Below are 14,018 nucleotides of genomic sequence, written 5' to 3' on the forward strand. Positions count from 1 at the left end.
TTTCAAAATGAATTTGAGAGGATTGCCACAGTGTGATTGCTCGAACTGGACAAAGCGTGTGAGTGAGTTCAATATACTGCATGTCGTTCGACTGAAAACAACTCAAATAGTTATCGTGTGATATCATCCGCTCATCATATATAGCACGTTTGTTACTCATAATAATATGACGGGTTACATAGTCTAATATCAGAAATCTCACATTTAGCAATAAGCAAGACTTTTCAAATGAGCATACATGGTGAGTGAGTTTCTCATATTTTAAGCGTGTCACAGCTCAATAACCTCTTTAGCCTCACCACCAATATTAGGCTAACATCGTCACTTTCAGCCCTGACCTCTCCAAGTCGGATATGAGTCCCTAATATATGAAGCTTCCCCAAAATTTCCATAATTCCTTGTTACTACTACCAAATCCTGTAATAATGATCTAATTATTAGACAATATATGGTAATATTTGACATTAATGAAGGAGAGCTCTTTTAATGAGGACCTTTAAGAACGAAAAGTCCTAAACTTATGGATTCTCACGAGAATGGCTCCCGTATACACAAAATACTTGGTAATATTTACTTTAGAGTATAAATGTATAATTGTAATTTCGTATTTTTAAGTAGGGTACGAGAATTGAGAAAGATGGAAATGAACATAGGCCCAAAGCCCAGATTCGATTTTAAGCTGAAAGCCCAAGTTTAATGATGACACGCCATAACCGCGTCTTTATATAGATAAGATCGAGGCCTTGCTCATGTGGGATCGAAATAGCAACCGAATTGAAGGAGACGCCAAACCCTAATCGAAGCCAGCGATGACGACCATGAGGCTCCAACCCTCGTCACCGGAATTCTCACCACCGGGACTGACCCCAGCGAAGAGGCCGAACCCCACATCGGATCTGGTCCTGGCATCCTCACCGACGGACCCGAACCAAGCCAAGAAGGCGAAGCCGGACAGCACCGATCTATGTTCAGCATCCCGTTTAGCCAAGTTATTTTTGACTCCCGAAGATCGAAATCTCCCGCCAGACCAATTTAGGAAGAAGAGTGTGATGGGCTTAATCAAAGCTATGCTGCATGTTTTTTTTTGTTTTTGTTTTTGTTTTGATTGCTTGTTAATTACGAGGAATCAGTACAATACAAATAGTGTTTTATTTGTTTGAATTAATGAATGAATTGAAGAACAGAGAACATTAAAAAAAAATTAATGACATTGATCAAGTTTGCTCATTTTACTGTATGATTATTATTCAGAGTTAGGGTGTAATTATGTGATCAGTATCATATTTGTGTATTAAGATTCATTGATCACCAACACCACTAGTTTGATTAGGATCAATTAGGATCATGCCGCCGATCTAACTCTGATGTTTCTGATTGAATTCATTTCAATTGATTTGCTTCTCATTGAGTGTCTATCATAAGACATACATTTCGTTATCCTGACTTTTCTATGTCTTTCATTCAATACCACTGGGGTGCAAAGCTATGAAGGAGAAAGATCTTTATCCTTGTACGGGGTTAAAAGAGAAGCTTCCAGAAACTTTACCAGAGGGATATGCATGGGGTTATTACGCCCCTGGGAGTGGAATTAAAAGTTTTGTTTATAAGATGTTTTGCACCTATTGTGGCGTGGGCGCAGCTCACATGAATGAGGACTGCCCGAAGAAGGGTACTCCAGAGGCCGCAGAGTTCATGAAGCAACATCTCGATCTTTGCGGATGAGACAAAGCCCAAGACCAAGTAATGCATTGTGTACTGACTTGTGTTTAGCCGTCTACTTTACTTATTTCCCTATATGAATATATGATGTTAACAATCCTATGATCTACCTAAGATATTGGGAACGTAGTTACAGTGTGCATGTGGACTTACTAGGCCAAAAACCTATGGTTCTTTAGCTTGTAATAGTATTCTGGCTCCATCTAATCTAATGTGTTGTGGCATGCATTTGTATCACCTTGTTTACTGATTCATATTTTGTCAACTCTAGGTGGAGTGTTTGATATTGCCATATTTTTGGTAGCCTCAAATGGCAAAACATACATGTTTGAACACACTGTGACACTAGACATATACCAAAGACTACAACCTCTATGTAGTCATGTTTGATCAAAGCCAAATTAAGCCATATAACTCAGTTGCGAAAATGTTAATTGTCGATGAGAACTGAGACTCAGCTGTGGTGAATTCATGTGTTTCGCGAACATCTATTGCTCACTTCAGAAGAACAGGACGAGATGACGATTAAGGCCATATTGGCAAGTATGTATGCTCCTGATTTAATTTATTTATTTTTCATGCTGGCAATTTTAACTGACCATGTTCCTCATCCAATTATTATCTGCAAGTTGATTAGGCTTTTGTGTTTATATATATGCTTTCTATGAGGAATTAGTACAATACAATAGTGCTCAGCATTGCATCTGAATTAATGAATGAATTGAACAACAGAGAATAGTCAATAGAATATGATACTGATCAAGTTTTCCTCGTTTTGCTGTATAATCATTCAGAGTTATGTGCTATGTATCATACATGTGTATTAAATTTGTGACTTCAATGATCCCAACACCACTACTTTGCTTAATTAGGATCATGCTGTCGTTAACTCTGATGTTTCTGATTTGCTCCTCCTTGAGTCATTATCGTCTCATTAAACATCCATGTCATTGACATGACTTTTCCATGTCTTTTAACTCTTTTTTGTTTCTTTTTTTTTTGGCTGGGTGCAGGGGAGGAGGCTCGTGGGGAAGTAGTAAGGTCAGGCTTACCACCACCATATCGTCCAGAAACTTTACCTAAGGGATATGCATGGGGTTCTTACATCGCTTGGAGTGGAGAGAAAGATTTTGCTTATCTGATGACTTGCGGTAACTGTGGCAAGGATGGTTGTCACATGACTCTTGACTGCCCAGATGGGGATACTGAAGAGGCTAAGGAGTTTAGGAGGCTGATCGCTTCCAGCCTCAGAGGCCTCTAGCTCTTCTAATCATGAGAAAAGCCCGAGAACAAGTAATGTGCTGTGTGTATGAGTCGTGTTTTAACCGTCTAATCTACTTGTTATCTATCCTATGATCGACCCAAGTCTTCTGGATATTGGGAACTTAGTAGTATTGTGCTTGTGAACTAGGCTAAAAACCTATGGTTGTTTCTAAGTCGTGGAAGTATTATGGCTCCATCTAATGTAATATGTGTTGTGGTATGCATTTTATTACCTTGTTTAGTGAACTAGCTCTTTGATCGACTCTTGGTGGAGTGTTTGAAATTGCCATATTTTCTATAGAAACCAGGCTCTGGCACCAAACAGAAACCGGGCTCTGGCACCAAACTGATGGGAGATTGTTTCGAACACAGGCCTCCGACACTACCTCTTAACACCAGAAACAAGAAGATCAAGAACAAACAAATACTTGCAGCCAAAGCTACGTTTATTTCACATCATTCGATGAATAATAAGGTCTTGCAAACGATAACTTATAAAGGAAACAACTCCACTTATTCTAGGAAGGAAATACCAGAAGATATGCATATCTGATTCGAATCAAACTAGGAGATTACTCCCTTATATAGTCCTGCAAATAAGGAGGGACTCGGGTTGCTCTCTTGGGCCTTCTTTCTCTAAGTCGGTAGATACACCCGTATCACTAAGATTTGTTCCGGTGACGTTGGCCATTAAGAAAATCCTGGGAGTTGTGATGAGCAATTTTCTGAGCTTTTGGAAGTACCGGTCGAGTATTTGAAAGCAGTTAAATGGAGGTTGGTTGTTGAATCAGAAGAAAATAAATTTGTGCAGGGCACGGAAAGAGAGTTTGAATCCCGAGGGCCACATCGAGCCGCTGTTCCAGACCATCAGAATGTTGAGCAACCAGTCCAGAGAGAGATTCAAAAGAATGTTCAAACAGATGATGGAGGCCGATGGGACAGGACTCATCCTGATCGTAAGCACTTATTACATATTTTAGTTTTTATATATGCAATGACATGTTTTGATCGTAAGCACTAATTCATGTTTTTATATTGCAGACGTCGATTTAAACTTTGAGACCTGAAGAGGATCTGTGGTCTGTGGACAACCTGTCAACCTACATATAATCAAATCCTTCTGAACAACAACAGTGATATGATATGGTAATCAGAGTATAAGACTATACCTTCTCCTAAACCTAAGTAGTAGGTTGCTATCTGTACATCTTAGTGTCCAAAATCTCGCAGAAATGCAGTGTTAAAATTAGATCCAAGTAGATACCCATAACTCCCCTACGTGTATGGTAGTGTCGAATCCGGGTTGTGGAAGGAAATTGTTGGGAAGTTGTGTTAGCAAGCAATGAAAGAATGTAGGTTTGTTGGGAAATTGATCGATCTTGCACTTTTATTTGAACCATTTACTTCTGTTTGCGTTTATCAAATTTGATTCTGGATCACAGTTGCTCATAGGCTTTCAACAATAATAATCTCAGATATCATTATTGTCATGGACAAAGGTGAGATTGTGGAGATGGGTTCCCACTCAATCCTAGTAACAGCCTCTGAAGGAGTTTAACCCTAAACCGCGGAAGAGGCTGAACCCCACATCCCCACCATCGGACCTGGTGCCCCCATCCCCAGCCAAGAAGTCGAGGCCGAACAGCCCGGAGAAAGATGATTCTCAGATGTCAGATGCTGTTTTAGCCGCAGTAAAAGATGGTTCTGGGATCTCAGATGCTCTTTTAGCCGAACTAGGCTGCACTCGCGAATATCTATTGCTCACTTCACGAGAACGGGCCGAGATGACGATTAAGGCCATATTGGCAAGGGAGGAGGCTCGTGGGGAAGTAACTGTAAGGTCAGGCTCACCACCACCCTATCGTCCAGAAACTTTACCTATGAAGGTATAAGGATAGTTGGTAATCCTTTTATCCTGTTTTTCACAGAGGTTAGCAGCTTCGCTTGCTATCCTATTACTAAGTTTTTTGCTGTCCTGAGTTTCAAAGTCTGTTATATTAGTTTAATAGGTATTTTTTAAATTCAAATGGACAACTGAGTTTGTGGGAAGTGCCTTGGTGCTCAAACCAGTCTAAGGGTTGAGATCTTTTGTTATGCCAACCCGTGACCAAATGGTTTGATGCTCAAGGCTCCAGCTTAGATTTTATGATACATTATCCAATACAAAGCTGGTCCCTGTGTGATTCAAAGACCAGTCGCTATTGGCTGTGTCAAGGTCTACTAATGGACTGAGTAAGAGGGTTTGAAACCTCTTTGCTCCCTGTTTTGAATCGTTCATGTTTTAGGAAAGGGTTCTTTGTCTTATTGAGATTGCTTGTGTCATCTTTGTGTTTGGACACATCCCTTTCAGTATGGGAGCCAAACACTTATGTCTAAACCTTTCTGAAACATGTTGAGGTCAGCTTGGATCAACTTTGATGCCTTGTCTGCCTATATATATCTATAGCTTTGGCTTTGCTCAATGGTTGTTGAAAACTGCCTTATTGCGTTTTATTTGTTGAGTCTAGTTTTAGCTTGCATTGTTTATGTTGTTCTAAGTCTTCTTTATGACTGTAAACTTTAGAGCTTGAACTCAAAACTTCTTTCATCAACTCATATCATGTTGCATACCATGAGGGATGTGTAGTGCAACCAACCCAAGAAGCATTCAAGGTTGAATCAGCTAGTGGTTAGTTGAATTCACGAACAAGGCTTCTGAAAGTGTTCCATGTTGTAAGAGCTTAGAAACAAGAGAGGGAATAGGTCTAGACTAGTTCGGGACTAGGAAGGATAACATTGTGGTAGTGTATCACTAGAACTATTATTCTTGTAAGAAGTTACTTCAACTTAGTGGAAATTTTTGTCTCTCAAGAATTAGAGATACACAGTTTTTCTCTCTGCATTCAGGGTTTCTGCGAGTAAAATTCATCCTTGTGTTGTTTCTTTATTTGCTGCAATTTACTTTTTGCAAACTCGTATCCTGTGAATCTGAGATAGCACAAGTGATTGCTATCCTCAGATACAGAAGTAAACGAAAATTCGAAAAAAGGCCTATTCATCCCCCCCCTAGGGCCTTTAACCTAAGAGATATGCATGGGGTTCTTACATCGGTTGGAGTGGAAAGAAAGATTTTGCTTATCTGATGACTTGCGGTAATTGTGGCCAGGATGGTCTTCACAAGACTCTTGACTGCCCAGATAAGGATACTGAAGAGGCCAAGGAGTTCAGGAGGCTGAGCACTTCCAGACTCAGAGGCCTCTAGCTCTTCTAATCATGAGACAAAGCCCGAGAACAAGTAATGTACTGTGTGTATGAGTCATGTTTTAACGTTGTAATCTACTTATTTCCCTATATTTATGAATACCGTATGTGATGTTATCTATCCTATGATCGACCAAAGTTGAACTTCTGGATATTGGCAACTTATTAGTTACAGTCTTGTGCTTGTGAACTAGGCTAAAAACCTATGTTTTTTTTTTAAACTCGTGAGAGCATTCTGGATCCATCTAATGTAATATGTGTTGTGACATGTATTATATTACCTTCTTAAGTGAAAAAAAAAAAAAAATAATTGATCAAGACGGTAGATAGTGCTTTGTTTCGTGAACTCTAGAGGACCCTGTTTAACATTAAGACTAATGTCAGTGGCTATGCTGTTGTTAGATTTGAAATCAGTGCATAGTAAAAGAGAATAACTATGATGGCGGTTCTTCTCTTGTATACTGAATTTGAAACTGAGAACAAGTTTATTCTGGTACATACTCAGGGTGATTCTTGTTGGTTTTACTGGGACCTATGGTGATTGATTGGAAATGACAACGGTTTATCGAGGAACCGAGACCTCTAATAACACAAGGTTATTAAATAGAATTCTTGATGATCTTTATTGAATGAATTCCCTCATCTTAAATAGATGGGTGTACAACTGACTTTCCAAATAACAAGGACACTGCCCACCTAAACTACCACTAAGGATAAGGCTAATCCCATTATCCTTGTACTTAGGAAACAACAAAACAAACTCAACGTTAACTAAGAACAATAAACATTGACCAGTTCATAACATATTCATTTATCAGTATATAGGAAATTATTTTGCAACTTCCATACTATTACATCAAGTATATACGCCGGCCTAAGGCTGTTCTAAGTTCCCTTGGTATGAAATATGTTACTCTTCTGTCATGCTTTGTATCTGATATAATCTTGAATAAACTCCCTGAGAGGCTGTTATAAGGGTTGAGTGGGAACCCGACTCGACAATCTCACCTTTGTCCATGACAATGATGATATCTGAGTTTATTTATTATTGTAGCCTATGTGCAACTGTAATCTGTTTGGTTTTGGACAGCAGGCCTCCTTTGTTTTTCAAATTTATCGCTTCCAATGCGCTCACCACAGATTTTTCGGATTCAGCATCAAGGGCACTTGCTGCTTCATCCAGAAGCAAGATTGCAGGCCTCTTTAGCAATGTTCTAGCTATGGCTATTCTTTGCTTTTGTCCTCCTGAAAGTTGGCATCCCTTCTCCCCAACAAGTGTTTGATATCCATCAGGAAATTACTTATGAACTCATCAATGTTTGCTTCCCTTGATACCTCTACAATCTCAGTTTCAGAAGCACTTTCATTCCCATAGCAGATATTCTCTGATTGAGGAGCTAAAAAGTAGAGGCTCTTATTGCACCAACCCTATTTGTGTTGTCAGCCATCTCAAGTTGTACTCCCTTATCTCCTTTCCATCAATGAGTATCTTACCTTTCAAGGGATCATAAAATCTTAGCAGCAGGGCCAGAACTGAAGATTTACCAGCTCCACTTGGACCGACAAGAGCCACCTTTGTTCCAGCTTTAATTTGGACAGTGAAGTTGTTCAGGATAGTTACTCCTGGTCTCAAAGGGTAATTAAACTCAACATTTTGAAATTCAATATTCCCTTTGATTCTCTCCTGATTTGAAGTTTCCGGTGTACATGGATCTATTTCAGTTTTGCGGTCAAGGGTCTCGAATGCAGGAGTAAGCACATTGATGGCAGAAATGACGGTGGGAATCAATGTCCACAATTCTGTGACTGAAGGTACTGTGAGAGAGAAAATCTGGTATGATCTTATGCCATTTTTGAAGCTCGATTGATTCTTGTGAACTAAAACTGTTGTGTACCACAATGCCACAGCATGTGCAATGTTCCATAAGCAAAGAGAAACTCCCTGGATTATGCCAAACTTAATACTTTGTCTCATGCTCCTTTTCTTGGGGGTTTCTAGAGATATTTCGGCCTTTTTGAGTATATGATCTTCATGGAAAAACTGTTGGGGTATCTCTGTAACTCACCTCCTCTGATCCAAGCTTGCTGCACTCTTATACAACTGCTCTTCACACTTCAATCAGGTACGTTGCCTTGATCTTGATCTCCTGCACTCAATCACACACACACCGCTATATATTTGATACAGAGATGATAGTAGAATCAAATAGATACAAAGAGAATTGATGAAATGGGCTGGAGCTGTTACTCTCAGTCCTCTTCTTTCATATATTTTTCTGATGTTGTTTTTTTGTAATGCAAAGATAGCAGATCTGATACTGTTATATCAGTTCACTGTATATGTCTTCTTAGACACACTACCTTGTGCACAAAAGTCAAAGATTAACTAAAGTTTATTTTAACTAGAGTTAACCAAACTAGCATAAGGTTAAGAAAGTAACTAAGCATTAACTTTAACAAAAACGATGCAACGGTTCTTATGTTTTGTGCAGACTCAGAAAAGCAAGAGAAACAAGTTCATTATGTGCAGCAGCTGAGTCTCCTGCAAAACCCTTTGCAGACTTGGCTTGAATGAGACCACCAATGAAGTGGCAAGGCATCACAGCCCAAGCTACCAACCCCATTCTCCAGTTGACATACATGCTCACAACGGTTGCAATCAGTATGGAGGAAATGCACTGGACAAGGACAGACATCCGGTCAGCAATTACCACTTTGACCATTGAAGTATCATTGATGATCGTTGAGGTGAGCTGTCCAATGCCATTCTCAGGTTAGTGATTATGTGAAATTGAATTGCAGGCATGCGAATAGTCACTTTGAGGTTGAAGATGAGCAACTGGCTTTGGACTTGGAGTTTGCCCAGCAACTTGCTTTTGCACCTTATTCTCCACCATCCATGCATGGTACTTGTTAGTTTTGCTTTCTAATTTAGTTTTCTTCTGTATTGCTTGATGTGTTCATAGCTTAAGAAAAGAGTGATGTGGTAAAGTTTTATGCTTGTGGTGATTATTTGAATTTTTGTGTTGATAGATTAGATTCTCATATGTTAATACACAAGTATGAATTGGGTCTTAGAATGATTGTATTTGATGTTTTGGGTTTTGTTTTTAATGAGAAAGGATGGATTTTTCGTAGATTTTGCGGAGGAACTTACATGTTAATCTTATGTTGTTCTTTGATAATGGAGATTGAAGTTTAGTCCAGTAACTTTGTAGTTTCATATGTATATATGTGCAGAATAATCAAACAACTAGAGAGTTGCCATTTGCGAGATGTGATGGACAATGTAGCATGGAGGAAAGTGTCTCCTGCCTGGTTGCTTTACAGACTAGGACCACTTTCCATGAGATTGAAGGTGGCGTGATGGCACTGCTGAGAGAGTGTTTGGAGTTGGAACCTAGAAATACGACTACTATTTTGTGTGGTTATACTGATCATGTTCAGAGCATTCGATCCAAGGATTCTGGGTGGGGTTGTGGGTGGCGTAACATTCAAATGCTTAGCTCACATTTGCTTATGCAAAGGCAAGAGACTCGAGATGTTTTGTTTGGTGGTGCAGGATTTGTTCCTGATATCCCATCACTCCAAACTTGAGATTGCTTGGGAAAAGGGATTTGATGCAGCTGGGTCTGATCAGTTTGCTAACAAAATTTATGGCTTGAGAAGATGGATTGGAACAACTGAATGTGCTGCCCTTTTCCTTTCTTTTGGGCTGCGAGCAAGGATAGTGGATTTTGGTCCCAAGGAACTCGAACCATATTATCTCTCTCTTCCTGGGTTCAAGGTCTTGGGGAAGAGGTCAAGAGAATACATAATGGTGGAAAGAGGAAAGCAATTCAGGTTTGTGGACCAATGGATAGATATTTGCCGGAAAGGAGTCATGATATTAACCAAGCGAGTCCCAGTTGCCATGAAAAGTCGAGTTGTTCTACTAGCCAGAAAGGTGACTCTTGGTGTAGGAAAAGTCATTATAATTCCGGAAATAAATTTTTCAGGAAAAGCAAGGGTCATCAGGTTCTCATGGATTGGATCTGGAATTACTTTAATGATGGTAACGTTACCAGAACCGGCAACCACCGGGTGATTGTTAGTGACAAAACGTAAGTTTCTCTATCCCACGAATTTATTGTTTGAACATCAAATGACATTTAAAGGATCACCTTTTATGTTGTGTCCTAATTCATAGAGGTTCTTTGAGCAGACCCTTGTACTTCCAACATGATGGGCATTCGAGAACCATTGTTGGGATTCAAGTCAAAAATCAACAAAACGGGATGCAGCAACACACTCTTAATTTTGGACCCTGGTCATGTAATTCTCTGTCCTTTATGAAATCTGTGTGGCATCTTACCTTTAGCATTTATGTTTTAAATTTGATTACTAAACATCTTAATCCCTTTCGACTTGTCTGCAACATGATTACAGAGAACAGCAGAGATGGAAAGATCACTCAAGGAAAAGAGAGGATGGCAGAAGTTTGCTATTGGAACATAACAGTTTGCTTTGGTTGTATTGTTTTTTTAGGATCGGGACTGATGCAATGATTTTGTTTCAGCTGTGTTATATTGATCCTGGCATTGCAAGTGGAGATGAAGTGGAGTTGCTCAAGACTGTAGATAGTGTTTTTCTTGAGCTCTAAAGGACCCTGTTCAACATTATGACTTCTAAGTGGCTATGCTACTGTTTCAAATGCATAGTAAAAGAGAATTTGGATATCTGAAGAATGAAAGTTCACTGTTCTAAGGCTTCTTGCCCTCCCTTAAGGAGAATGTTTAGAGAAGCTCGTGCAGAAGATTGTGCGCTCTTCTTGACCAATGATCTTGACTGCTGAGGGTTAAACCAGTGGAAATGCTTCACTGAATCACTGATCAAGGATTTTGTATGTGCAAGAGGAACAGAAAGTTGGGGAATCACTCCTATTCTATTCTTCAACTTCTATGAAGCTATGATCTTCTGTCAGCTCTTTAATCCGGGGTGTCTTGGTTAAATTATGTGAGCTACCATAATTTACTTTGATGCGAGTTTATTCTCTTGCATACTGTCTTTGTAACTGTGAACAACTTTGCTCATTTATCAATATATCGAAAATGCATTGCTACTTCGTTCTTCTACCCAACAGTTTATGCTGTCATTAACCTTGTGCCACCTCTATTTTGGTGACAAACTACTACCATACTAATACATTCAAAACCCTTGGAGACATATGCCTGAGGCTGTTTAAAGTTCCCTTGCTGTTTGCACACTTCAAAGATAACAGTATGCGATATGTTACTTTTCTGTCATGCTCTGTATATGATATAATCTTGAATAAACTCCCTCAGAGGCTGTTACTAGGATTGTTGAAAGCCTATGAGCAACTGTGATCCAGAATCAAATTTGATAAACGCAAACAAAAGTAAATGGTTCATCATCGAAATAAAAACACTCATCATCGAAAAAAAGAGTAAATGGTTCAAATAAAAGTGCAAGATCGATCAATTTCCCAACAAACCTACATTCTTTCATTGCTTGCTAACACAACTTCCCAACAACTTGCTAGGAGGAATAAGAAAATAAAGTCAAAGCATAATCAAACATTTGACTCTGCAAATTAAGCATTAGCTTTGTTCCTACATATTTCATTTCAACATTAGGATATTTTACTTTTTATGTTTTCATTAGGATTTGTTTTATTTAGAATAAAGGATTTCTAGTCCTAATCAGGATTTAGTTCCTAGTTATAGTATGAATAGGTTTATTTCTATGCCTATATAAGGCACTTGCTAGATTGTATTTTCATATCAATAAGAAAATATTAGGGTTACGCTTACGTATCATAAAGCCAGCCATGAGCCTAAGCCCCAAATCCTCGCCACCGGAACTGACACCCACATCCTCAAGACCATCCCCAGCCAAGAAGTCAAGGCCGAACAGCCCGGAGAAAGATGATTCTCAGATGTCAGATGCTGTTTTAGCCGCAGTGAAAGATGATTCTTGGATCTCAGATGCTCTTTTAGCCGAACTAGGCTGCACTCGCGAATATCTATTGCTCACTTCAGAAGAACGGGACGAGATGACGATTAAGGCCATGTTGGCAAGGGAGGAGGCTCGTGGGGAAGTAGTAAGGTCAGGCTTACCACCACCATATCGTCCAGAAACTTTACCTAAGGGATATGCATGGGGTTCTTACATCGCTTGGAGTGGAGAGAAAGATTTTGCTTATCTGATGACTTGCGGTAACTGTGGCAAGGATGGTTGTCACATGACTCTTGACTGCCCAGATGGGGATACTGAAGAGGCTAAGGAGTTTAGGAGGCTGATCGCTTCCAGCCTCAGAGGCCTCTAGCTCTTCTAATCATGAGAAAAGCCCGAGAACAAGTAATGTGCTGTGTGTATGAGTCGTGTTTTAACCGTCTAATCTACTTGTTATCTATCCTATGATCGACCCAAGTCTTCTGGATATTGGGAACTTAGTAGTATTGTGCTTGTGAACTAGGCTAAAAACCTATGGTTGTTTCTAAGTCGTGGAAGTATTATGGCTCCATCTAATGTAATATGTGTTGTGGTATGCATTGTATTACCTTGTTTAGTGAACTAGCTCTTTGATCGACTCTTGGTGGAGTGTTTGAAATTGCCATATTTTCTATAGAAACCAGGCTCTGGCACCAAACAGAAACCGGGCTCTGGCACCAAACTGATGGGAGATTGTTTCGAACACAGGCCTCCGACACTACCTCTTTCCAGAAACAAGAAGATCAAGAACAAACAAATACTTGCAGCTAAAGTTACGTTTATTTCATATCATTCGATATCATTCGATGAATAATAAGGTCTTACAAACAATAACTTATAAAGGAAACAACTCCACTTATTCTAGGAAGGAAATACTAGAAGATATGCATATCTGATTCGAATCAAACTAGGAGATTACTCCCTAATATAGTCCTGCAAATAAGGAGGAGCTCGGGTTGCTCTCTTGGGCCTTGCTTTCTCTAAGTCGGGAGATACACCCGTATCAATAAGATTAGTTCCGGTGACGTTGGCCATCAAGAAAATCCTGGGAGTTGTGATGAGCAATTTTCTGAGCTTTTGGAAGTACCGGTCGAGTATTTGAAAGCAGTTAAATGGAGGTTGGTTGTTGAATCAGAAGGAAATAGTTTGAAAGCAGTTAAATGGAGGTTGGTATACGAAATTTCAAACGACAATATGAGGAAGACATTGCTACATGATTGGTTAATTAGCATTGTAAGGTGAATTAGTATAGATTAGATGACACATTTCTTAAAATTTAATTCGATGAATATTTCCAATCTTTTTCTTAAACAAGATGAATTTTGTTATTCTTAATACTTTACTACTTCTCATAAATAACATTTTTAGTTTTTGTAAATAGAACACTAGTAATTTACTAAAATATTAACCATATGTAACGAAAAACATGTGATTTTTGTCAAAAATTAGTGAGATTATAAAGGTCCAATCTCATGGGAATCTACACTCCTAGATTTTCTCCAACTTGAACTTTTTTGGTCGAAAGCTCATTTTTCATCGGAAACCGTGAGTTATATATAGCACACGTTTTTTTGGTTGAAAACGCATGTTCTTTTTTTCATTAATTTTTTTACACTGTTAGGTTCTAATTTTTTAGTACTTCTCGAACTAACAGAACTAAAAAAATCTCGAGTCGATTTTTTTATATGATTTTTCAAAGTCATTATTAAGAATGAGGTGGAAAGAATGTGAAATATTGGTCATACGTAACGGAAAAATGTGATTTTGCTAAAAACTAGTGTGGTTATGAAGGTCCAACATCA

At 39.0% G+C, this 14,018-nt stretch overlaps 1 protein-coding gene and 1 pseudogene across 1 annotated transcript in view; one reads left to right on the top strand and one right to left on the bottom strand.

Moving 5' to 3' along the window:
* The window catches only part of LOC101295187 ((-)-germacrene D synthase-like), a 4,166-nt gene extending 3,774 nt beyond the window's left edge, over positions 1-392 (bottom strand). The window contains exon 1 of the mRNA XM_004309029.1: positions 286-392. Coding sequence (XP_004309077.1) covers positions 286-392 — 107 coding nt within the window. The remainder of the gene's footprint in view (positions 1-285) is intronic.
* An 8,413-nt stretch (positions 393-8,805) lies between these two features.
* Positions 8,806-10,864, top strand: LOC101295474 (annotated as a pseudogene).
* The last annotated feature ends 3,154 nt before the right edge of the window (positions 10,865-14,018 follow it).

This window comes from Fragaria vesca, linkage group LG7 (genome assembly GCF_000184155.1).
Source record: "Fragaria vesca subsp. vesca linkage group LG7, FraVesHawaii_1.0, whole genome shotgun sequence".
Taxonomy (NCBI): domain Eukaryota; kingdom Viridiplantae; phylum Streptophyta; class Magnoliopsida; order Rosales; family Rosaceae; genus Fragaria; species Fragaria vesca.